Source organism: Odontesthes bonariensis, chromosome 18 (assembly GCF_027942865.1).
Source record: "Odontesthes bonariensis isolate fOdoBon6 chromosome 18, fOdoBon6.hap1, whole genome shotgun sequence".
NCBI classification, from domain to species: Eukaryota; Metazoa; Chordata; class Actinopteri; order Atheriniformes; family Atherinopsidae; genus Odontesthes; species Odontesthes bonariensis.
Window position 1 is genome coordinate 15,100,500 of NC_134523.1, and position 24,837 is coordinate 15,125,336.

At 43.2% G+C, this 24,837-nt stretch overlaps 1 protein-coding gene across 5 annotated transcripts in view; it reads right to left on the minus strand.

The window, feature by feature from the left end:
- Window positions 1-24,837, minus strand: part of trps1 (trichorhinophalangeal syndrome I) — a 115,696-nt gene that overhangs the window by 58,256 nt on the left and 32,603 nt on the right. For 4 of the 5 annotated variants that reach the window (XM_075449079.1, XM_075449081.1, XM_075449080.1 and 1 more), the window contains exons 3-6: window positions 7,629-8,324; window positions 7,125-7,240; window positions 641-1,253; window positions 161-375 (exon numbers count right to left, since the gene is read on the minus strand). In XM_075449079.1, the coding sequence (XP_075305194.1) occupies window positions 161-375; window positions 641-1,253; window positions 7,125-7,240; window positions 7,629-8,324 (1,640 nt within the window). The remainder of the gene's footprint in view (window positions 1-160; window positions 376-640; window positions 1,254-7,124; window positions 7,241-7,628; window positions 8,325-24,837) is intronic. The other variant, XM_075449083.1, reaches the window with a different exon arrangement.

The following is a 24,837-nucleotide window of genomic DNA, read 5'->3' on the forward strand; positions in this document are numbered from 1 at the left end:
TTAATTAAGCAGGAAATTGGAACAATTAACTTTACACTCGTTCATATATTACATTTTATTTTAACGTGCTTGCAAAAAGCCCATTTTTTCCACCCACTAATTGCCAAGTGAACACCAAAACGACACACAAATTACCGTTTCAATAATTCATTAATCTCACCTCCCCCAGGTGTTTGTTTGGCTGACAGAGGCCCTGAGGACAATACATGCAGTGCTGAATGCAGCAGCGGTGAATGGAGTGGTTGTGCTGGTAGTGCAGCAGCAACGGAGCCACCACGATCACATCTGCACTGTGGGCCATTGAGTAACGGAAGTCGCACAGCTGACAGTTGTAGCTGGTCACAACTGCTTCCGAATCCCCGTTGTTTGGGTCTCCTAGGAGCAGAAACAAAAAGATGGAGAGAGTACATAAAACAGCAGGGCTCTCGGAGTCTAAACCAAAATGTAGAAATTCGAATTGGGGTGATTTGAAGATAATCGTTTCAGCAAACAAATATTTGAAATAAAAAAGAAACAAGGGATGAAGCAGCATTCTACTACTTTTAACAGCAATGTTAATCTTGTTCTCCTGTAGCTAGCAGAAGAACGTTGAATACGACGTACGACCACATTTCACTACACATTTCTCCCTTTTCGTTACCTTGGCTGGTGCTGGATGGGTTGGACAGCTGATCTTTGTGACTTTTCGACGCCACGTGGTCTCGTATTCCTCCATCTCTTCTTCCTTCCCTTTCCCTCTCCCTGTCCATCCCGGCAGGAGTAGAACTATTGGGGCTGACAGCGCCGCCCCCGCTCATTCTGTGTCTCTGTTCATAGTGCTCTAAAAGCTTGGCGGAACCCCCGGACCACTCGCAACTCCAGCTACAGAATTTACACCAATAATACGTCTGCACGGCTCCTCCGCCGGACTCCCCCGTCCAGCCCAATGGATCCGAACACGCTCTGACGGGGATGAAGTACCCGACCAGGGAGTCGTCCTCGGCTCTCACCGCCACTCGCTCGGCCCCGTCTAAGATTTGACTTCTCCCCTTCAACTGGTTGTCGTGCGTCGCCACATTATTGGTGGCCAGCAGGGGTGTGGTTGGGGGAGTTTTGACTTTGTTGGGGTGCGAGGCCAAGAAATGCTGCTCAAGTTCCAAAGAGTTGCTGCCCATGTACGTGAAGTTGCAGAATTTGCAGCGGAAGTACTTAGTGTTCCCCTGGCAATCTGAAGTCTTGCGGCCAATTCCAATTAGAGTGCCGCCCAGCGTCACCTGGTGAAGAGTAGAAAAGTGCAAAAAAAAACCTTAATGAGCAAACATCTCTGAAATATGGTGGGAGGGAGCATACTCTGCTGGATCTTCTTGACAACATCCCTCACTAAGCTGCTAAGGCTGGTTACTAATGTAAAAAATACAATACAAAGTGAAATAAAAGTGGCAAACCAATGTTAATTGATAGTAATGTGAGTAACAGACACTGCTTGTTCCATGTTAATTACAGGACATTCTTGCGTTGCGCAACATGGTCCCTAACGCCGGTTGTTGCGTAGCGCAACATTGTTCATTTATCATTATTTTCAAGGCGCATGTAATGCACAATGATTGGTATTTGTTTGGAGAGGATGAGGACGAGGACGAGGAATTTTTTGGCTTTCAAGTAGACTGGCAGTCCGCTGGATTTCGCCCCCGACGTCAACAAAAGTTTACTCGTACACCGGGGCTGAAGGTGCCAATATCTGAAGATGCAAGTCCTTTAGATGTGTTCTCGCATATTTTCACTGATGAAGTTTGGGATATGTTGGTGACACAGACAAACTTATATGCGGATCAGGCGCGCGGCCACACACCACCCAACTCGAAGTGGAGCCCCGTGTCAAAGCATGAGATGAAATCTTTCATCGGTATCTGCCTAACTTTTGGAATAATCAAACTACTAACTCGCCGGGATTACTGGAGGCAGAGCAAGTGGCTGTATCAGACAAATGTCGCCCGAGTGATGGCACGAGATCGTTTTGACATGATCTGGAGGTAATTATTTATTCTTGCGCTTCATTCTGACGACTTCTCATTCTTATTTGAGTGGCGTTGCCCTTATGTAAAAAAAAAAAAGAGAGAGCCCGGTGCGAATTACTGCAGTATAACTATGATGTTTTAGAAGTCGTGTCACTGAAGTTTACAGTATAACTGCACAATGCAAGATATATTGCAGTTTCTTTTTATCATTCATTATTATTGCTGATATTATAATTTTGCAATGACGTCTCTATCATGGCCAGAAATGTAGCTGAAGTGGTGCCTACATTTACTACTAATACTAATAATAATAATGATGATAATAATAGTAATGATGATTAGTTATAGTATAGTAATAGTAGTATAATAAATAGCAGCATTGGGTATTATCCTGAATCATGTGTGTGTCTGTGTGTGTGTTTGTGTGTGTATTGACTCATCTTTTTCATTTTTTTTTAATGAAAATGTGTTGGTGTTAATGCTGAATGAACATGACGGAATAAAAGCAGAGAATTTAACCTTTAAAATGCAACTTATTTCATGTCTTTATGTGTTTCAGAGGCTGAGACTATTGAATTGTTCTTAGGTGTTTTCAATTAATTGTTTTTAGTTAAAAAAAACCTCAGGCATTGGGGACCTTTTCTAAAAACTGGCTTAGGCATTGAGCAGCTTTTTTTGCAGGTGCTTTAGGCGCCAATGGGTTAACAAAACAGCAGGGAATCCCAATTTCAACTTAAACGTCTGTAAAAGTAATTTTTTCAAATTAAAGAGACATTTTGAACAACTATCATAGCTGTTTGTTACATAATGTTGCATTTACTGGGGTCACGGCTGAGCATTTCTGTGCTGTGCCTAGTATGCCAGAAGATATTTGAAGGCCAGTGATAACGCTTTATATCCAAGTATTAACATTTATGTCTTCTCTGAGCAATACATACGTAGACCAAGTGGGAGAGATGATTTAATTATGTTTACTTCCACAGATTTCAACACGATGCAACATAGTCACCGAAAAATATGCTCTACCAGATGGGGAAGAAGGGCATCAAAGAATAAATCAATTTATTCTTGTTATTCAGGCTGGACGCTCTGTAACTTGCAGCACTAAAGAACTTGCAGCTGAACAAAATACACAAGAAGACTGCAGATATTTCTTTTAGACGAGAGGCACAAGGTCAGTGTGACACTTATTTGTTTAACTGTAGCAAACGAGTAAAGAGACGGAAAAAGAAGTTCAAACGCCCGATGTAAAAATTGCAAAACGGGGGGACACATATAGCTCAAAAGGTCGAGCAGGCGTCCCATGTACAGAGACCCGCCCCCCCCCCTTCCAGTCCACCTAATTTCAAATTAAGGCGACGAGTGTCCCAAAAAATTTAGAAATGAAGAAAAAAAAATTGAAATAAAAAAATGAATAGATATCCAACATCTTGGAAATCCTTTGATGTTTTCTATCTCACAAGGCAGCTGGATTCTCGCATGAAGAGGCGCACCAAATATGCATCACACAGTTCTTTCAATCAAAAGTATAATATCCAAAGGAACTTCATTTCCATCTATATGGGGAACATTTTAAGACTTCATTTAAAATGGGCCAAAACAAGCGGTGAGATCCTTAAAATAACGGATGCTTCAGAAGGCGCAACAAACGCATCGTATTCATGAAAAAAAGGAATAACGGGAAAAAACGGAGCAACTTTGACGAGAATAAATCCAGGAGATTAAATGAGTCATCTGTATGTGTGATCTTAAAACAGCAACGCTGCAAATCATGACAGTCCTCTGCCGAGACAAAGGCTAAAAAGCAAAGGGCAACTCGTTTCACTGAGCAAAAGATGCAAAGGAAACGTGAGAGGGAAAGAACTAAATCGGGCAAATGGCAAACAGGACAAGTTGACGGAAGTGTGTAAGTCTAGAAAGAGAAGTGCGGAGAGGAAAAAGGTGCGCGGTGAATTAAAAGCCAATTGAGCAGCCGGAGGGGAAAAAAATTTAACAAAGTCAAAAGGAACAGAGCAGAGAAGTGGAAGGAGATAATGAGAAAAAACGGAGAGCAAAGAGACAAAAGGGAAGTTAATATTTCTGAGGACTGTTTCATTACACTTTCGAACAGTTGATTAGAAGGACTCTGCCTCTCACTCTCTCCTTTCCTCCTCCATCCCTGGCCCTCCCTCTTCTCATCTCCTCTTTTCCCTTCTCCTCTCATCCTTGAGATTTTTTTTTTTTCTTTTTCCAGGATCTCATTGGTTGACGGGGAATCTTGTCTCAGCAAATGACAACATGGAATTTTCCAAACGTGGGAGGGAGACAGAAAAATTAAGCGAGGGATGGAGAGAATAGAGACTCCTTTCATTCGATTTTTTTTTTTTTCTAATACTTTCACTTTTTCTTCATCATGACGATTTAAGCCCACTGGATTTTCTATTTCTGACTCTGTGTGTGTGTGTGTGTTGCTCTTGAGTATTACGCCTATGTGTGTTTCTGTGGCCATTATATGACTTACAGCTGGTTTAAATGAAATGAAACTACTTGACTATTCCTCACACATACGTTTATTAAATCACCTCGTTTAAACCTTTCATACAAAACCTTCCAGTTTCTGTTCACGTTGCCTAAACCTAATCCAAGATCAAACTCAGATGTTGCTCACACTGGAATAGCCCCGATGTGCAAAAAGACAATCAAGGAAATGACTAATGATGATTACAGAGCTTATTTTTGAAAGCACGCACTTACTACTGAAAATATACCCACAGCACAAGTTTACAGGTGTTTAGTTAAATAACAATTTTGGAGATCAGAAGTCAATGTTAAATTCAAACTAAAGGCAAAAGCATTTGTGGATTGTTGAGTATTTGACAAGTATGTTTGCCTAGAAAGTTTTAGAGATTTGAAAGTCAGCCCGACTGTGCCGGGAATTTAAAGTTTTCATTTCAGATGCCTCTTACAAAAACAGGTGTTAATAGTAACGTTCATATTCAAACTCAGACGGCTTAAAAAAAAAAGGTCTGGACGGGATTAAAACAAAACAAAAAAAAAAACACGCCTTCCATCAACGCAGACATGTTAAAGGTTCTGTCTGATGCTTCAGCTGGGAAAGCAAATCAATGTTGAGTGAAGGTGTTGCGTGCTTTCTTTCTTTCTTCCCCGGTCTAGTCTACGGCAGTTGATTTCACTGATTGGGACCCCCTGATTTAAAGTGCTGCACAATTACTGAAGACATTTCTAAGCCCTGATTGATTGGCTAATCTGTTGACGTCCAGACCACATGTGAAAATTAGCTAGCAGCTACTTAATGTGCTGTGCTGCTATATGATTACAAAGGAAGGTAACATTTATCTTGTAGAGAGAATTAGCTGAAAATCTGCCACATGCCCATCGTTAACCTACATTTTCCATCGAGCCAACTCCGACCAGATTCTCGTCCTTTTTACGAAATTACAATACGAGAGATCAGCAAAGCACTGACACCAATCAGCCGTTTATCATTTTAACAGAGATAAGATGTGTGTTTGAGGGATTTAGGAAGCAGACGGTGCACGTGTCTGTGTCTGTGCTTAAGTCTGCATGTACACATATGTGACGGCTGTTCTTTTTCTGTTTCATTCCATCTGTCAGTCTATGACATTTTAGAACTTGCGTCACTTTGCCTCGCTGCCCAAACAACACACAGATCTGCACAATAAATGACTCTCAAACTCACAGATTTATCATTGCAGTGAGCTGTTAACTTAATGTGACGTGGCTTGCTTTAGATCAAGGTTTCCAGTTGATATTGATCACAACATTTCTGATGAGACTACGTCACACTGCTGCGTGATGCCACATGAATGGAGTCCAGTTCGATTTCTGTTGGCTGGGATTTTAAAGCAATACAATGTAACTTCTCAAAAAGCCCATTATGGAGCTCCCCCTACAGGCTGTTCCGAGAGCAACTCTAGTCCGGTCTCTTGCTTTGTCGGCCTCTCTCTTTCTCTTCCTTGCTACATCAGTCAACGTCTTCTTCTGTTTCTTCAGTGCCTCTGCCATGATGATCATACTGACAATGTTGCGCTAGCTTAGCCTTATACCTGGGAGCGTGAGAGGGGTCTATTTGCTTTTGCGGTAGGTGTGCCAGAAAGCAAGCCGAAGTACTTCCGCTCAGCTCCCGGGCAGGTCCAGCAAAGTTACATAGCGTCCAGCAAAGTTCCAACTCAGACCCCCGAACGGCATAGGAGACAGGCCAATCGTAATATTAAAACTCATTCTAGCCGCACAATTTTTTTCAAGCTGTTATTTTAAGGTAGAAATGTTACATAGTATTGCTTTAAATGATGTGAACAGCTAACTAATCTCAACTGTTTGGTTCCTCAGTTAAAAAGTTTCAAAGGGTTAGGAATGCAACTAATGGAATATTTAGCGTATTTTCTAAGTCCTCATAATTTAAAATATAAGGAGATGATTTACCAATGTGAGTGCTGTTTTTTCTCGACTAAAACTTGCACTTGCACTTTATTTACACCCGCTGATGTGTGCCGTTAAGTCACTATCCCAAAAAAGTTCCCTATCTGAAATGTATGCTCTTCTCTGTGTCCAGAGGGAGCTAATTGAGACACAAAGATCCAGTGGAGTGCCATTACGACGACAAACATTCCTATGAAAGCACTAGTTTTATGACCTGGTACACATAATCTAGCCAACACGTGGAGCTTGTATCATAAAAAGACAGCAGCCAGTGTTTGTGAGGTATTCCCTCAAAGGTGCTGCGAGACTTTGAATTTCTAGTAGTTGTGCTGACACTTTTGAAGATACGGTACTTCTTGTGAAATCTTTCTTTATTTCTTCACCCTTTTTTCCCTCCTGCCCTTCTTGTTCGTACATAACATAGTTTAAAGAGCTGAGGAGGTACCAAAAAGATGCGATGAGCCGGTCTCGCTTTCAGGAAGTCAATTATCGATAACTTTATTCACATTTCTAAAAAATTGCTTGGCTGGCAGTATGACCTCTTTTTTTTATGTGCTCGCATTTATTTTAAGTCAGCAAAGTTCTTCTGGTGTGCACTTGTGTAATGAACAAACTGGCTTGGTAAAAAAAACAAAAGAATTAAGCAATAATCTTAAAGCTCTGGATCTGTAACTCTTGACCATTACTTACCTGAACATCATAAGTGCCGTTCATCATAACTGTCCTGTGCTGCTGATTCTGTGCATCAGGTCTGGTCTTCCCCAGCTCTTTGGTTTGGCTCCTCTGTCCCTGCCCTGCCTGTAAGTCTGTTATCAGAGATACAAGAAGGGCTCAGACCGACAGGAATAGATCGACCAAGAAAGCTAAAGGTACCTGAGGCTAAACATGCTGGGAAAACTGTTGGATCAACCATCTACAAACTGTTGTTGCAAGTAACCCTCAGCATTCTGAAGAGAAACCTTACCTTTCATCATAAGAAAAGGGCAATCTCAGTCTGAACCAAATAACTACTCTAGTTTTTCCATGCTTTTGCTCACTATAAGCTTCATCACTGACTCTGAACACTATTGCCTCCCAGTAAGAGGGCTCTGAGTTCAAACCTGGGAGAGTATAGCTTGTGGGTGGATTGGTAACTTTATAGTTTAATAAGCCCCAAAACAAGTCAAAACACACTTTAAACAGACAGCTAGTTACCTAGATTTGTGTGTTGGGGAGCCATGTTGTGGAGGGCCAGGATGTGTGTGTCAAGGGCAGCATCCTGTCGTGTGCGGTTGTGCAGACCCAGGTGATACTTCCTAAAGTGCTTCACTAGGTCAGCGGGGTCGTTCCCATAGTAACCGTAACCGCACACATTGCACTTGAAGTCCTGGAGTTTAGGAGAAGGGCTGGAGGGCAGTGGAGGGGTACGAGTTGTCGACTCCTCCCCTCCTTCCTGTCCGGGTAGGAGGAAGGGAGCAGAGGGGAGAGGAGGAGATAGATGATCTGCCTCCCGTCTGTCTCTGCGGCTCCACTCTCCCTCCTCTACTCCCTTCTCCCCGTCCTCAGGCTCCGACTGACTCTCGGTTCTCTCGGCCGACGCTGCTCCTAATGGTTTTGCCCTCTCTCCTCCTCCCCTCCTCCCCCCTCGCTCCTCATTACTGTAGCGATCACCGACGGATGAGGGGGAGACAGAAGAGGAGATGCACTCACTTTCTCCCTCCTCCTCCTCATCTCTGATGCGTTCAGAGGCTTCTGGTTCGGAGGGTCGGTTTATTCGGTCGGCCTCTGCTCCCACTCTCTCGTCCTCCTCTCCTTCCTCTTCTTCTTCTCCTGCTGGCCTCCTCCCCTCTTCTTCCTCCTCCTCCTCACCTCCCACACTCCGGATAGGGGGATTCTTCTTCCGTACCATCTCTGAGAAGGTGACAAGAGACAGAAAATGTACGTCTTTGACATTTGTTCGGTTGATGTTCACGTTACTGTGTTTAGTTTCATTTCCAGATCCAGAGAAACTGGAGGAAAGAAGACACCAAAACATACAAGGTGTCTTCAGAGCTGTTAAATACACACAAACATACAATTCAATTGTCAGAAAACAATCTACTCTCTGTCACTGGACAGCCTTGTTTCTATTTACAAACTTTGAAAGTCGGAAGATGTGACGATTCTCAACCACAAATCACATAAAAGCCCAAAAAACAGACGTAACAAATGAGAATCATCCCAGCCGCGAAAGATATTTCAGGGGGTATGCATGAGTTGGACGTTCCATCTAATGCATACCCGTCGTGCCATTTCTTCCCCTCAAAGTAGGGAGTGAATCTTTTTATCTTCATGAAAACCATCCGTGAGAATCTTCAGCACGTGACCACATCAAAACAAAAACCATATCAGAGAGATTGAGACAGTGAGGGCGGGGCGCAGAGACATGGAGGAGGGGGGGCGGGGGGCACCGGGAGAATGGCCAACACAATACCACATCAAACCCAACACCCCATATCAGAAAGATGGATGAGGGAGACTGCAGACGGCAATTCATCCCCTCCAGCAGTCCAAATTTCTCTTTTTTTTTGGGATCTCTTTCCCCTTTCTCATCTCTCTTTCTCCATCTGCATAACCTCCTCTGGCTTGGTTTCTTCTCTTCACTTTCATTCTGTTTCCCTCTGCTTTTCTTTCTCATTCCATATCTGATTTGAACCCCCCCGTTTATCTTCTTTAAATATCTCAACTTTGCGTCCTTTTCTTGAATTTCTCGCAGCCACACTCACTTCCATCATACCGATGATGGTAAAAATGCACTCGTTTCACCTTTGCATTCTCCATCGGCCTCTTTCACAAACAAAGAATAACAATCACAATCGTTTATGCAATTCCGTCAATAATTTTTTTTTCCTTCTGCTCTTGCCCTTCCCATTTCGTTCCCCTTCTCCCAACAATCCTCCCCCCCACTGTCCTTATAATCACTTTGCAAAGCCATCCAATAACCACCCATGTGTTTTATGTTAAACCATAATCTTTCTTTTGTTCGAAAAGAGAACAATTGTGGTCGCACTGTTCACAACAGTCGTGACAGGGAGAAGCTGCATGTGTTTTTGTGAGGGCTTGTGTACGCGCGAGTGCGAGCGTGTTTATTTGTGGTCGCTCGGTTCATATTCGGTCGTAAACACAGTCAACCCGATGACCCATATTCTGCGTCTGAATGCGTGTGCTCTGGCTCGTAAACATAGTCGAGCCGAATAGACGCCTGATAGACGCCAAAACTGATCACTTTTAGATCAATGCAATAGAAAAAGGGGAGGATGACAGTGACAGTGAATGTGCGTGAGTGTCAATGACTGTGAGTAATGCACGTTGGATGATCCGCCTGCAGGAAAGATAGCATGTGTGCAAAGCTGTCAGAATCTCTGTGTTGGTCAAACCCTGCTTGTTGTTTACTGATAGTGAGCTGCAAACATGTTCGGCAGGAATGAAGAGGACGCGCAGTTCACGGCTCTTCTAAAGAATACAAGTTGAAGGGAATGCACTCCAAAGCCGGTAATCAGATGACCATAAACAAACACATGCAAATTCATATAAACAGATGAAAAGGGGGCCATATTTAAACAGCCCTGTAATGTTGTCAAGAGGAACAGAAAGGGAAAAGAAAAAAGTGAGCCAGAGCTGCTGTCGCCGTTGAATTCAATTTTCTCTCTATGGCCTTTGTAGTATTTTACAATTTTCTCTCCCTCTTTCTCTCCACCATACAACTATTAAAATAAAGCAATTTATGTCTGCGAGGGCCCACGCCTAGACCAGCCCTGGCACTCGCTTCATATGTGTGTGCGTAGCAGGGAGTGAGTACAGGGAGCAGAGGAAAATCTCATCTGATGTTCACCACACCCAGTCAGAATTCATCATTCACTTACACACACACACACACACAGTGGAAAACTACAGATCGTTGTGGTAAAGCGATGAAGCTGAAATCCCGACCTAAGAAGCACAGACTGACCTAAATGTGTTTCCATCTGCCCTGTGTGACTGCAGCGGGGACTCTGAAAAGTTCATAAAAGCAATAATGATGGTAATAATTAGGTTTGTGAATGATTTTAGTGGAGCGTGAAATCAATACAACAGGAAGCGGTAAGAATCTTACTATCATATGAGATCTATTTACAACAGGAGCCCTTTTTCTTTGGCATATTTAGGATGCACTTGCAAAAGGGCGGGAGGCAAAATGTGTTAAAAAGTGGCACAGTGTGTTTTGGAGTGTATGCATGTGTACGTCTGTTCCTCAATGTCGCAGTGCAGCCTTTGTGTGCTTCAGGCTGTATACACAGACTGGAACCATTACTATCAACTACAATTAGGTGCAACCCACTACAACATGCTGCATAACAACTTCTGCTACTAGCTACAATTAGCCCCTATACACACCACAATGGCCTCAATACCACAGCGAAGACAAATGTGACAGCTAATCATTTCCATCAACTACAATTAGCCCCCGACGCCAGTGAGGCTTTTATCTGAAATTGCCAATAATCGTCCAAGGACAGCTGCTGAAAGATCCGGCATCCAGCGTGGTATACATCAGTGGTGGATAACAAACGTGGCAAGTTGGGGTTCGCTGTTTTATGAGATTTCATTTTACTATGCTGACGAGTTTTTATGCAAATCTGATCCCACAGTAGAAATCGCCCATCAAGTGAGAAGTGTGAAAAGGTTTGGTGTCCCATCAACTTGCTTTAAGGCTGTTCAGTTTTCACAGCAGCTCGCAGAGGTGCAAATCATGTTTCACATCAGATCAGACGTTCAGAGTATTTCCTATGTGCAACTTTACCATTGATGGTGTGAAATATCAGAACAAAATGACTTTCAGATTGTTCGACGGTGGGAGGTTTCTGCATCTGTAGTTACTGGGAAATCCCAGTGAACGGTGTTTATTGTTTGTTGCCGTTCTCGCTCTCTCTCTCGTGCGCTTTTCTTTGTGAACCACCCAAACCCGTGGAGGTAGGCTCCTCCCTGACTCTCGAGGTTTGCTCCGGTTTAAAAAAAAAAGTGTTTTTTCCCCTCCACAGTCGCCAAGTTCTTTCTAAAAATGTCCAATTTGGGTTTTTCTCTGTGTAAGAAGCTCTCACGTGACTTTTTTTCTTGTGAGCGGAAGCAGGACAGACGGAACACAATTGAGCTGAATAATATCTATCTATGAAACTAATCACTTGACTCGTTTAAACTCGTTGCCTTGTGTGTGTTGCCTTATAAAAACAACATGTGACTCAAAGTTACCCACTCAGCAGCATCGCTGAGTAAAAACAGTTTCTCCTTACATTCATGTGCCTTATAAGAAACCAAAGGAGGCTTTTCTCATTTAGAGAACAATGTTAGATGTCACTAATGGGGAAAAACTGATTACTCGTACATCTCCATCACTGCACCCAGTGACTCCAAGCTAATTCTCTAAATGCATATTATTGAGTCACGGTAATGGATGGGTTTGATACCGACTCTCAACACATCCACACGCTTCTGCTGCCTCCAGATATCGCTGCTCTGCCCCTCCCCGTGGGACAGCCGTAGTTGGCATCTCCGCCTTTCATAAACAGAGGATTAATGTGCAACACGTGAAAAAATAATGGTTCGGGCCAGGTCTCCTTGAACAGAAGGAGCCCGCTGGAGCTTTCCTTTCTGTTCCTTGTTGTGTCCTCCTGCGTGCTCATGTTATTCTCTCAATGCTCGTCGTTTTGTCTTTTATCTCTTTTTATTGTAGCACAAGCTCTTAAGATTTTAAAATTGACACATTTGTGGATGTGGGGCAAAACAGTGACGTGGAGAAAGATTAAGCATAGAGAGAAGTGAGAAGACGACTAACTTGGATAAACATCCTAACGCTGTCTTCATGAGGGGGGGGTGAGAAAAAAGGGGACAGAAGCTGAAAGAGGAAGTTTCAGACAGAAAAAACAAATCTATCTGTTTTTTCTTTCCTCTTTAGAAAGAAAGTTTGTCTTCGAGAATGGATAGACAGAAATAGGAGCAAAGGAAATGGGCGCATGAGGAGGGGAAAGGGCAAGAAGCAGAAAGCAGATAAGCTCCACTTGATAATTCTTCTAAGAAGTGGAGGACTTGACTATCATCAACTTAAAAGCCTGCTCTAACGCCTGAAGTGTTTCCTGTGAGTGGAGCGTTACACTGACAACCTAACATTATTCTTCAAAATAACTGTTCATTGTGGATTTCGAACACATTTTGGGCCTCAGTTGTGCAACACTGGAGACACAAATCAGACCAGGGTTCCAAACTGCTCCTTCCTCGAACAACCTGCAACATTACGGCTGGTGGATGCAAACCGATTCTACAGCCAACAGTGACGTCCCAGGTTGTCTGAAGTAATAAAACCGCTTTCTCAGACATTCGGTTCCAAAGATTTAGACGATATTACAGACAAATAAGCCACTGACAGTGATTGACTGTGTGGGATAGGAGAGGGAAAGTTGGCGGACAGAGGATTCCTGTTTTTGTGGGTTGCTAGTTAGAACTTGGAATGGATTTTACAGAGGCAGGAGTCTAATTGAAGGTAGGGAGGGGGAACTAGAAAGAAACAGAAGGAGGAAACAGACTCCACCTGCCATTTCAAGACTGGACGCTTTTAGTTGACTAGTAGGCCCCTAATCAATGCCAGAATTCCTACTTGCAAGCACAAACACACACAAACACACACACACACACACACACACACACACACACACGGATCATCTGGTCTGTACCAGGGGCCCAATTCACCCCTGCCATGCATCAAGTAAATCACACACATACGCATACTGACTCACATGCAGACACACTCTTAAAGAGTGCAGGACTCATTTGTAATGGGGTAAAAACATGCAAAATATGTCATCTTAAATGTCAAACTTAATCAGAGGTTCATATTTCAATACCTCTCTCCCATTGTGAGCCTTCCTCCCTCCTTTTCCTCACTCTCTCGGCAGCTTTACGGTTTGATTCTCCGTCACACACACAAACACACACACACACAAACACACACACACACACACACACACACACACACACACACACACACACACACACACAAGCCAAGGCAGTGAACCCACCAAAGTCCTCTACTCCTCTCACTATCTGTCCATCTTTCATCCAACAATCTGTCAATTAATTATTTGTTTCCCTCCCTCACGGCTGCCTTCTCAATCTTCTCTTCTCTCCCCTCTTTGCTTTGGCCCTTTTCCGAAACATGTGCGTCGGTGTGCGCTTTAAGTTTTTGAAACAAACTGGTTTTCATCGTTCCAACTGACTGACAGGTACGTCAGCGATGAAGCAAAGCGAATTCTGAAAAATTACTTAGGATTCTGCCGGCGGTTCTCACGAACGGCACAAAAATCCGCTCAAACCTTCCTCATTGGGTTTTTGTGGGAGAACATTTGAAGTGTTTATTCGTAAACATCTACAGTCTGATCAAAATGGGTTCACAGCCCAGCATTGCTACTTTCATCAATAAAGTTGGCACAAAACTGACAAAGAAGACAACAAACGTGTCTTTCACATTCGACCTGTCTTGTGTGCGTCAGACCCATCAAACATCGCAGCCGTTAGACATTGGAGAAACGATGGCGGGAGCTGGGTTTACGTACCAAAACAGGAAGCTCACTGGTTTGGTCTCCGGCTTCTGGGGTCCACACGCAGCCCTCTCTGCTGTGACAAATGCTGTGAGGCGCTTTGAATTGTCAACAAGACCAGCCCCCGACATAAATACAGTCTCTGTATCGTATAGTGTCACGCTCAAACGATCTGTCAGATGTGCTCACAGGTGCAAAAGGAAATAAAAAGATCATGAAACAAACTGTACAGACCCCACAAACATTACCATATTCGTTCAGATGGGAACGAGCCCCCCCCCCCCTCCTCGCCACATCCCAAAGACTTTATTAAAAGTCTATTAGCCGAGTCTGACCTCGAATAACTACTTTGGATTACTGCACCAGACAGGGCCTGGGAAGCACTGCACTGTGTGTGTCTAATGCTCTGTAGGAGGGCAGTCTAACCCTTTAAGGAGTCAAAGGAGAACGCTGGTTCACAACGCAAGCAAAAACGCCAGCAGCAAACTGTACAAGTTGGAGCCGTCCACTGGGCATTTTGGGATTAAAACTTTTGTTCCAGCACGCCTCACAAGCAACCGAGAAAAAGAGAGCACATTTGTCGCCAAATACTCTCAACTCATCGATGAAATGAAACACAACGAGGTCTGGATTAGAGCTTTCAAGCTCAATTAACAACACACACACACACACACACACAAAAAAAAATGAAACCCAACCCAGTCAGGAAACTTTTATCAGCATGACTCACTCAGCATGACACACACTCGATCTTTTTTTTCACCTGAGCAGGCAAATATGAAAGCGCCGCATGGACACGCCACAGTCTATAAAAATTAATTTCGATACCTACTCACAGGTGGGCGAGAGGAAAAAAACAGGTTATTCACTTCTTCTGGAGGAATCCGTATGAATACATTAGGCCGTTCACTTGTTCCTAGTCGAATATCTTGAGGTTAGCGGGTCGGAGTGAAAAACTTTCGCCAAAACAATGAGACTTGTGACTGCTCATTATTACGATCAGACACCTGCCAAAACATTGGTGGTTCATTTTCCCAACAGGACCTTTAACAGTGCTGAAATAAATCAGCATCATGGCTTCAACACATGCAGGGACACACGTCTGCATCCAAAAAAAAACCCTCACACACACACACACACACACACACACACCTGTGTTATTTCGTTCAATTGAAATCACCAACAGTTATACACTTAACTCCATGCACAGAAAGGTCGTGTGTTCACATCTGTTTGGATTTCTGGGCCGTCTTGGCATTTTTTTGATACTTAAGTGAAATAATGAAACAGAATACACACGCACACACACAAGCGAACACTGTATATCTCCTCTGCTATTTCAATAATCTGTGACCTGAGAGTTTATAAGACTCAATAGTCTGGCCTCTGGAATGGCTGTCTGGATTTTAACTTTACACACACACACACTCATATACAGACACGGCTCCCCTGCTATGGTCCTTAGAGCATACTCTGTCTGTGTGTGAATGTGTGTGGGGAGCATACCATGTGTGTGTGGTCATGTCTTAGAAAGCTCCTTTAAAACAGATCTTTCTGTGTGATTCCTTCTCATCATCAGTGATGATGTCACCTCGACCACCTTTGTGATGGACAAACTTTGGTCAGCAGCGATCTATGTCGTGTGCGTTTTTCTGCGCGTGAAATATCATCCGTCGCAAGAGGCCAAGTTTCGCACGTGAGCGGAAAACGCGCGCATAGTTACAGACCGCGAGGAGTGTGTGCAATTAATTACTGTAGACTGGCTGCCAGGAGACGGAGTCTGGCAATGAGAGGGACAAAAATGGGACACAAAGGGAAAACGCCAGTCCACAAAGAGAACTGCACTTTGTGGGTTTGTGTCACCAGGGAGGTGCCTCGCGGAGATCAATAACTTTAGTTAAAAAATAGAGAAATACAAACCATTCCTCCAAGATGGAGACATGATAACAAACACACACACACACACACACACACACACACACACACACACACACACACACAATGCTCCAGCTGGGAGTGAGAAAATAAATGCACTCTAACTGTAACAATAAAAAAAAAATAATAATTATTGTAATAGGACCAATTATAAATTCACTTCCACCACTTGCATGAATTAAAAATAGCCCAATATAATTTAAGCACTGAAGAATGCCCCATCAAAACTCTTCCAGTGAGCGTCAAAGGAAAATAACCAGCTCCGAGTTTCAAAAATCAATAATTAAAATACGAAGTTGAATCAGTTTAATAGGCTTCGATCAAGTAACTGTTGAAATTACGGAAGCGTATTGCATTCACTTAAAAAAAAGAAAAAAAAAACTGTTTTTTCTGTCTAATTTTTTATTTTTTGGTTTGTTTTTCGGGGTCATTTTTTTCTGTTCGGTACTAGTAGGAAATGTATCATTGGTGCATCATTGGGCCGGTTTTTCTGGTGAAATAGGTTGAAACTGAATTTGTCAAACATAAAAAAGAAGGATATTTCATACCAACATAAAAGTATTAAATCGAGGGCTTCAGAGCGCAGCAAACACCCTGACAGTATGATGCAGAGTGTGCACACATGAGCAAAAAGTGCATCAAACAGTGTTTGCTAAATAATTAAAGGTCATCCACCAAATGCTTCATATAAAGACTTTTGCTTTGAAGCATCTGAGGGAGGAAAGAGAAGGAGAGAAAACGTCTCAGGTGATGTCAAAACCACAAGCCTGGGAAATATGAATATGATACATAGATTAGCCCACGGCATCACACCACACAGATTTTTTAATAATGGCTTTACGTAAACACGACTGTTCCGCTCGGTCTGATCCAAACACCCGAAGGACACACAAGGTACGATTTATACGAGACCGCAGAGACTTTTAGGATTGTAACAAGACATTTCTTACGTCTTCAAAACAGGCGCTCTGATGGTCTGTGCCTGCGCTCTGAGGAAGAAAGATGGAGCCGGTTTGGTACTGATTTACTATGAAACCAAGTTCAGCTTCGCGCAGAGAGGGCACCCAAATCTAATAAACACCAAATGTAACAGTCAAACTAAAAAAACACTGTTTGGTGCCAAACACAGCGGAGACACGCTGTTCCAAAGCTGCACTGTTCCCCGCCCTGAATGTATGGACTTTTAGAAACCACGTAGAACCACAATTAGAAACACAGTTTATCTGGTCGCACAAAGGTACAGATTCAGATCGATCCAGCAGAAATCCAGCTTTTTTGAAAGCAGGTTTTTACACCTTTCCACTGGCCTCCTCAACAAGAGCTTCCCGATATCTCAGGCGGTGACAGAGAGCAGGCAGTGAATGCTAGGCACTCTTTCTTAGCTGGCAGATGCATCAAACAGAAGGACAGAGCCAAGAGGAAAAGATGAAAGAACGAGACAAGGTGGTGTAGAAAGAGGCAGGCTCGTCACACTTGACAAAGGAAAGAGAGAAAAAAAGACTATCACACCTGAACACTTGTCTCCTCCCCTTCTCTTTTGCCGCTTTTTACCCTTTTATTCGCTCCTCTCTACCATTTCTCCAACGAGTGTGAAAGTGTGGGTAGAGGCAGGGGTGTGTGTGTGTGTGTGTGTGTGTGTGTGTGAGAGAGTGTGTGTGTAACAGAGACCAGATAACTTCCTCTAAACTTCCTGTGATTAGAGCTGAGGGGTTGCTGGGGGACAACCAGGAAATTACACACACACACACTCTCAAACCGAGCCTCATTGAGCCTGAACAACAAACAAACACGATCTTAACTCTGTGAACTTTGAGCAGCGAGGACAGGGAAGTTACATTTAGGTAGAACACTGGTCGACTAAGTAATGATTGTTCCTTGCAAATATATCGCATATATCACTTAGTGATGTTGATGCCACTAAAACTCAAAACTGTGCGCGATGCCCTCTGATTCTCTACAAGTAGGCAGCGGCCACAAGCAAATCAGAAAAAAGGGAAGCGGATGGCAGCTTTGCCCAATATTTCACAATTAAAGCTGAGATTCAATCACTTCCTCACTCTGTGAGCATAAAGTACATGGATATTTGTCGATATGTGTGTGACTCGATTACTGTAACGCTCTTTTAACTGGACGTCCCAAAAAGAGCATTAAACATCTGCAGCTCATCCAGAACGCTGCTGCTCGAGTTTTAACCCGGACTAAGAGACCTGAACACATCACACCAGTTTTGAAATCTTTACACTGGCTTCCAGTCAGTCACAGAATAGATTTTAAAAGCCTGCTGATGGTTTACAGATCCCAGAACGGTTTAGGCCCAAAATACATCTGTGATATATTCAGAGAATATAAACCCAGCAGAGCTCTTAGATCCAAGGACTCAGGTCAGCTGGTCCAGTCCAGAGTCCAGACTAAACATGGAGAAGCAGCATTTAGCTGTTATGCTGCAAACAAGTGGAACAAACTGCCAGTGGAGATTAAACTTTCACCAAATGTAGACATTTTTAAATCCAGGTTAAAGACATTTCTTTTCTCATGTGTCTATGCATGAAATCTGCATGGTATCTTTTAATTTATCTGGACTGTTGCTTGTTTTTAAATTCATTTAAATGATTTTATTTGTTTCTCTTTATATTATTTTATGTATTTGTAATGCTTCTTCCACTCCCTGCTGCAATGCTTTTATTTTCTGTGAAGCACTTTGAATTGTTTGTACATGAAATGTGCTATATAAATAAATTTGATTTGATTTGTGTGTTGATTGGTCTTAACTTCTGTGTTTTCTCATAAACTTATTCTTGGGAGAAGACACACCAGTTCACACACACAAGCATGTGAAGGACACTAGGAGAGTTCAGAACGCCTCGGGGCTCAGTCTGAGCTTTCATTTCCTCTATCCTGGATAACAACCGACACAAACACACACACACACACACACACACACACAGATTTACATAGACAGAAAGTGCAGTCTTATGAGACTCTTCACCTGCCCAGAGGGACCACATAACTCTATTTTGTAGTAAAACAACCAAAACCCTTAAAACAAACTGAATGAATGCTAATATGCTTGCCAAGGCTGAAAATAAACTAAAGCAATGGCCACAAAAGAACATTTTCTATGAAGAGCAAAAATCCTTCACAACTATGGCTGACTAAGTGATACTGCCAGCAGTAAATTAGAATCACGCATTAAAACACAAGAAAAACACAGACAATGAGTTTCTTGCATTTGGACCATAAGGGGACGGCCCAAATTCTGCGGTCTTAGAATGGGCCTGAATTGTCCGTCAAAGTCTGCAGGTGCTGACATTTTCCTTTTTAAGAGTCGAGCTTTGCTTCCACCTCAGGCTTCTCCTCCGTTCTGCGAGAGAAGTTGCCACATTTTCACAAGACAGACTCCCCATCGGACTCTGAGGAAAACGTTCTCCTTCTCTTAGAAGCGATGAAAGTCATCTTTCCTGCTTAAATCCGCTGCTTTGTTGTGAAAAAGTTTCACTTGCTCCTTCGTGCGTTTTATTCCCTTAAATGTAGCTCTTTATTCTTCACACAGCCACAGACAAACTGATGTTTCCACCGCCTCACATAGCCGACTTCAATCATTTCCAGGAGACGGTATAGAACCGTAAATATCACTTGCCCCGCCCTAATTTGTTACCTTGTGCTAAAGCTAAATCTGAGCCTACACACGAAGACAAAGTCCGTGTTTGCATCTAAAAAAATGATAATCTCTTCTTAAGGGGGAAAGTATATACACACACACAAACAAATACAACAGACTGTAAGATTCCCTGTGCTAGGGGAAGTTGCAGGTCGTTGCAACATCAGTATTTTAGATAAGAGCTCCTTAACACTCACGCACACACACCAACAAAGGCACCGAAGCGACACAACACGACTTATTTATTCAGTTGTAGTGTTTTGTTTAGACTGATCAGAAGTGGGCTTTTAAAGAATAACAGTATTTAAAAATATATATATATTTTATCATTCACAAAGTGGAGCTGTGAAGCTGTCATCTGCATTACAGAGAAGTTTGCTTGCATGTAGAAGTGATGCAATGTTGTCACGTGGTTGCCTACATGGCGAAGATTAGTGGGAGACGTTAAGCAAACTCGCCGATATGATGTTCATCAACTCAACTATCAAAGGACAAAAGATGCGGCGGGTGTCGTCCAGGAGAGCCGAGCTCGTCTCACGTCACGACACATCAACAAAGCCTTCTCTTTCACTGTGTTTGAGGAAATATTTCTAAGATTTAAGCCCTAATAAGTTGTTTTTTTCCCATAAAAAAGTGTGTCACAGCGGTCCAGTGGTTAACACTGTTGCCTCAAAGATGGAATCTTCCTGGTTCAAACTTTGGCTGAGGCCTTTCTGTGTGATGTTTGCATCTTCTCCCGATTTCTCCCCCGGTGAAAAGACGTGTGCGTTATGTGGCCGTAGAAATGTGCATGTGTGTGTGTGTGTGTGTGTGTGTGTGTGTGTGCGTGTGTGTGCACAGTTGACTGTGTCAGCCCTGTCATGTGCTGGTTCTGCATGGTGTACCCCAATGAGAGATGGGATGGGCTCCAATCCCCCTGACCCTGAACAGAAAGGAGCCGGTATAGAGAATAAACAAAAGGATGATGCGTCAATAAGATCAGCTCTCAGGGAAAATGCCACTCTAACGGTCATCAATATTACATATCATTTAACCTACTGTGTATTTAAATGATTCTCTAAAACAAAACTGCCAATCAAATATATTGATTTAGCCTAAAATGACCCGGTTACTGCAGCCTTTACATCAAACTGCACGGATCGCACACGCCATACCAAGTGTGCCCCGATAGCATCTAATTCTGCATTCTCAACATGATAAACTGAAATCGATCAGCTGTGACCATCTGTCTCAGAGTGCTCGGGATGATTTCATGGAAGAGCGAGGAGCGGCGGCCTTTTGGAGCAGGATGAAGGTGGCGATTATTCAAGGAGGAGGGTTGCCTTGACACGAGTCCTCTGACTGAAATATCAACCGAGTGGCATCCAGCATTAATCGTGTGCCGCGGACCAGGCGCCAGCATCCCACCAGCAACGCACTTTAGATAATAATTTAAACAAGAGCAAGTAATGCCGTGTAAACCGTAAATACCTGCTGTGGAAATTTGCTTTGACGTCAGTGTGCTACTTATCATGCTTTGGCCTGAGGGCACCCACATTCTTATTATACATTAGTATTACAGCCTTGTCAAAAACAAGTTCATCTCGTTGAATCGCTGGTTCTGAACAGAGTCGAAGACATTTTTTGCCAAAACTAAGCTAAAAAAGTGCCTTAAACTGAGCTTTCAATAATCACGGAACATTTCCTTTTCGTCTCAAATGGAGGAATTAGATTTACAATGTAAAAGATAACAGCCCGTCTGCTAAAAACAGCCACAATTTCTAACCTGAAGGACAGCACAATCTGTACAAATGATCTCCAAAGACACTTGTTCTCAACAAGAGGGTGTGACATCCAGCATGTGTTCGCTACCGTCAGGTCTCTAACCATTAATGTAGCCGCGTCTGAAAAGAAAGAAGCTCAACACGCCCTGCCCCGCCTGTGCTTATCGGCCTGTTTCGAGTTCCGTGATGAGGATAAATCATGCAATCGCAGCCTGTATCAGAACACCCTAAATAGGTCAAAGATCTGCAAGAGATTCAGGTGTGGATCAGTAACAAGAGCAAAGGTATGCAACGCTTCACACCCATCTAACTGCTGGTACACCCTCAAAAATCCACTTACATAGACACAAAATACATGAATGGACACGTGCGCGCACACACACACACACACACACACACACACACACACAGAGTTAAGTGCTTAAACCTTTATAGATGATGCTACACCCTAAATCCTTTCATATCTCATTGCATATCCAGCTCCACCCTCCGTCCTTCCCTTCTTTTCATCTTTTCTTATCCTTCCCTCTCATCTCTCTCATCAACTCCGCTGATGAATGACATAAAGAAAGATAACTGAAATAGTTGTCTGCATGTGAGCGATGTTTCAACTCCCCAGGCTCATGACCACAAATAAGACTGTTGAATGTCAAATACATACGAGCATCCATGGCTCGACGTGCCTGTTCCTCTGTACAGTAGCCGTCTTTGACCGTCTCCCCGACTCTCAGTCACCGCAGTCTGTTTCATACAATATGTAGATGTGACACTACATTCCAGTTATTCATGAATGACACCACATTTACACAGTTTACAATTCAAAAAATGCAAATCTAAAATCACTGCAAACACTTGGCACAAACATTAGAATTGACGTCAACGTCTCTCACATTAAGTCTCTGGACCTCCTCAGTTTAACCAACTCATGCCTTGCAAGATGATCTGTTGAGACAGGCAGGCAGACAATCAGAGTCGTCCTTTGTTAGGCACTATGACTTCACAACAAGAAGGTTCTTGGTTTGCAGGATCTGATTGTGTTTGCGTACATTTTCTCTGGGCACTCGGGCATCATCTGATCACCCAAAAGGTCACATTCTAGTTCCCCCTGGGACGTGTTGCAGCCTTGAACGGCTCTTTAGTGTTGGCCCTCCCATTCGTTGGCAACTTGAGCAGACAGGAATTACGTCAAAATACTGGTCTGACACGGTAACTGTAGGAGAAGTTGGAACATTAAGATTTTAACAATATCATTCCAAATTAAAATGTGCCTCAAAACAAAAAACAACCTTCTGAGGGAAACCTTTCCTCCATTTTCCTCTCAGCCACTGTTTAATAAGTCAAATCCAGATTGTCAGTTTTGCCTTACTGTGCCTGCACAGCCAACCTCTTACAACACTGTGTGGCCTAGTATATTCACTCCAACCCAGCTAATGGGAACCAGCCCAATTTGCATTTTCTTTTCATGCAACGTTTCAATCGCTTAAAACTAATTTCACAACTGTTTGGAAACACAGCTCATGAAAACTGACGATAAATGCTGTTTGACTTGGGTTGAAGACACGTAGAGCGGCACGAGGAGCGCTAAAGAGAAAGATATGAAGAAAGGCAGCCTGAAAAGGAAGAGATGGGACGAGAGAAAGAGGACGGGATGCAAATTCATTGCCTTAAAAGCAGCTGCGAGTCAAAGAGCTTGCTGCGGATCAGACTGCACGTGCGCGCACACTCACACCAACCTTCCAAGATTGATGAATCTTTACTTTGAACCTCCTTGGACGGATACACGTACAGTATAAAAAGTGTTCAATTACAGTTCAATTATAGTGTGTGTCTGAGTGAGTGCGTGGAAGTGTGCAGGGAACAGAAAGGCAGCATGAGACAGGCGGAGGGATGAGATTCTTTCCACCTATGTGTCATTTCCTCCCTCACACTCTTTTTCTGCATTACCCCTTTATATTCTCACAGCCTAATTCCCCAAAGTTTCTCTTCAAATGACTTGTTTTTGTGTGAGCGACAGCCAAAAAGCAACATATCCGGTTTACAATGATACCAAAATGTGCTACACTTGCTTTGTTATCCTTTTATTTTCATTTTGTCATATTTGTCCAACTGATTTTGGCGAAACTTTGGGAAACGCTGCTTCATCCCCATCCTTTTTATAGGAGTAATGTGCAGCCCAGACACCTCATCCGTCCCCTTCAGCTGAGTAAAGAAGAGGTGTCGGGCTGATATTCCCACTGGTGGTTTCCACATTGGAAATATGTCTTAAGTTTATCAAGATAGGGCAGCGATCAGGCACACAAGCAGAGGGGAGCAGGGAAAGGTGGCAGAGTGACTCAGAACTACAGCATCCTTCAATCGGAGGGCCGGGCTGTCTCCCGTGTGACCTGCTAAAGTGTCCTTGAGCAAAACGTCAAATCGCTACAATACCCTGGGGTGCCGTTCTGTGGCGGGGCGGCAATCTATGTGTGGAGATGAAAAGAGAGATTTCTCTAGCAAGTATCAGTGGAGTATCAAAAAGAAAAGCCAGCAAGTTAAAGCCACCAGAGTTCCACGCCTCACCTCACCACAAAACACTCCGGTGGCAAATTATCTGCCTCCCCCTCCTTCTGTCTATGTGGCACTCTTTTCTCTTTCTGCCTTCCTCTTTCCCTCTCCTCCTGTCCTATTATGGACATCGCAAGAGAGTTGCTGTCAGGACAACTAAAGATTTGATTCACCGTCCGTCCCCGTCTCGGTGCATGCGTGTGTGTGTGCTCGATAGCAGATAAGAGCCATATATAAACAGCCACTTGAAAGCAGAAATGTAAATGTTTAGAAGTCACTGCTGAACACAGACCATATCAAGATACCAGAGAGGGCAAGAAAGAAAGGGAAGAGGAGATTAAAGCAGAGTTCGCACCAGGAGAACAAGCAGACTGCAGACGAGACTCGAGTCAGATTCCAGCCATCAATAAGGCTTAGAGGAATTTAGCATCTCAAAGCTACACTTCCAAACTCTTTAATCTGTTGCTGCACGCACAAAGTTTTGAAAAGACCGAACAGAATGTGTAACACACCTGCGCAGCCTGGGTTCTTCAGGAGTTACAACGTCTATTGACAGGTCAGTTCTCACGCAGCTTGAAAGGTTTATTTTTGGTAAGTGTCTCTAATCAGACAGTAAGCATTTAAAAACATAAATGCATGTCCGCCATCCTAAAGCAGTGCAAAGATTACCTTCCTCTCTCACAGCGAACGCAGTCCTCTATCAGTGTGTTAAAGAACCAAACGGCCCTGTTTGCAACTCATCATCACAAGCTGAGGATGACCTTGTCCTCTTTTAGGCAAAAGATCACCAATACGAAACAATTCGGGGTCTCATATCTCCCTAATATTTCCACTTCTGCCAACGCCGTCTGAAATAAACACAACACCGGCGCCATTGTTAAAAGATATAAAGAAACCAAATAAACTCCAACAGAATTGTT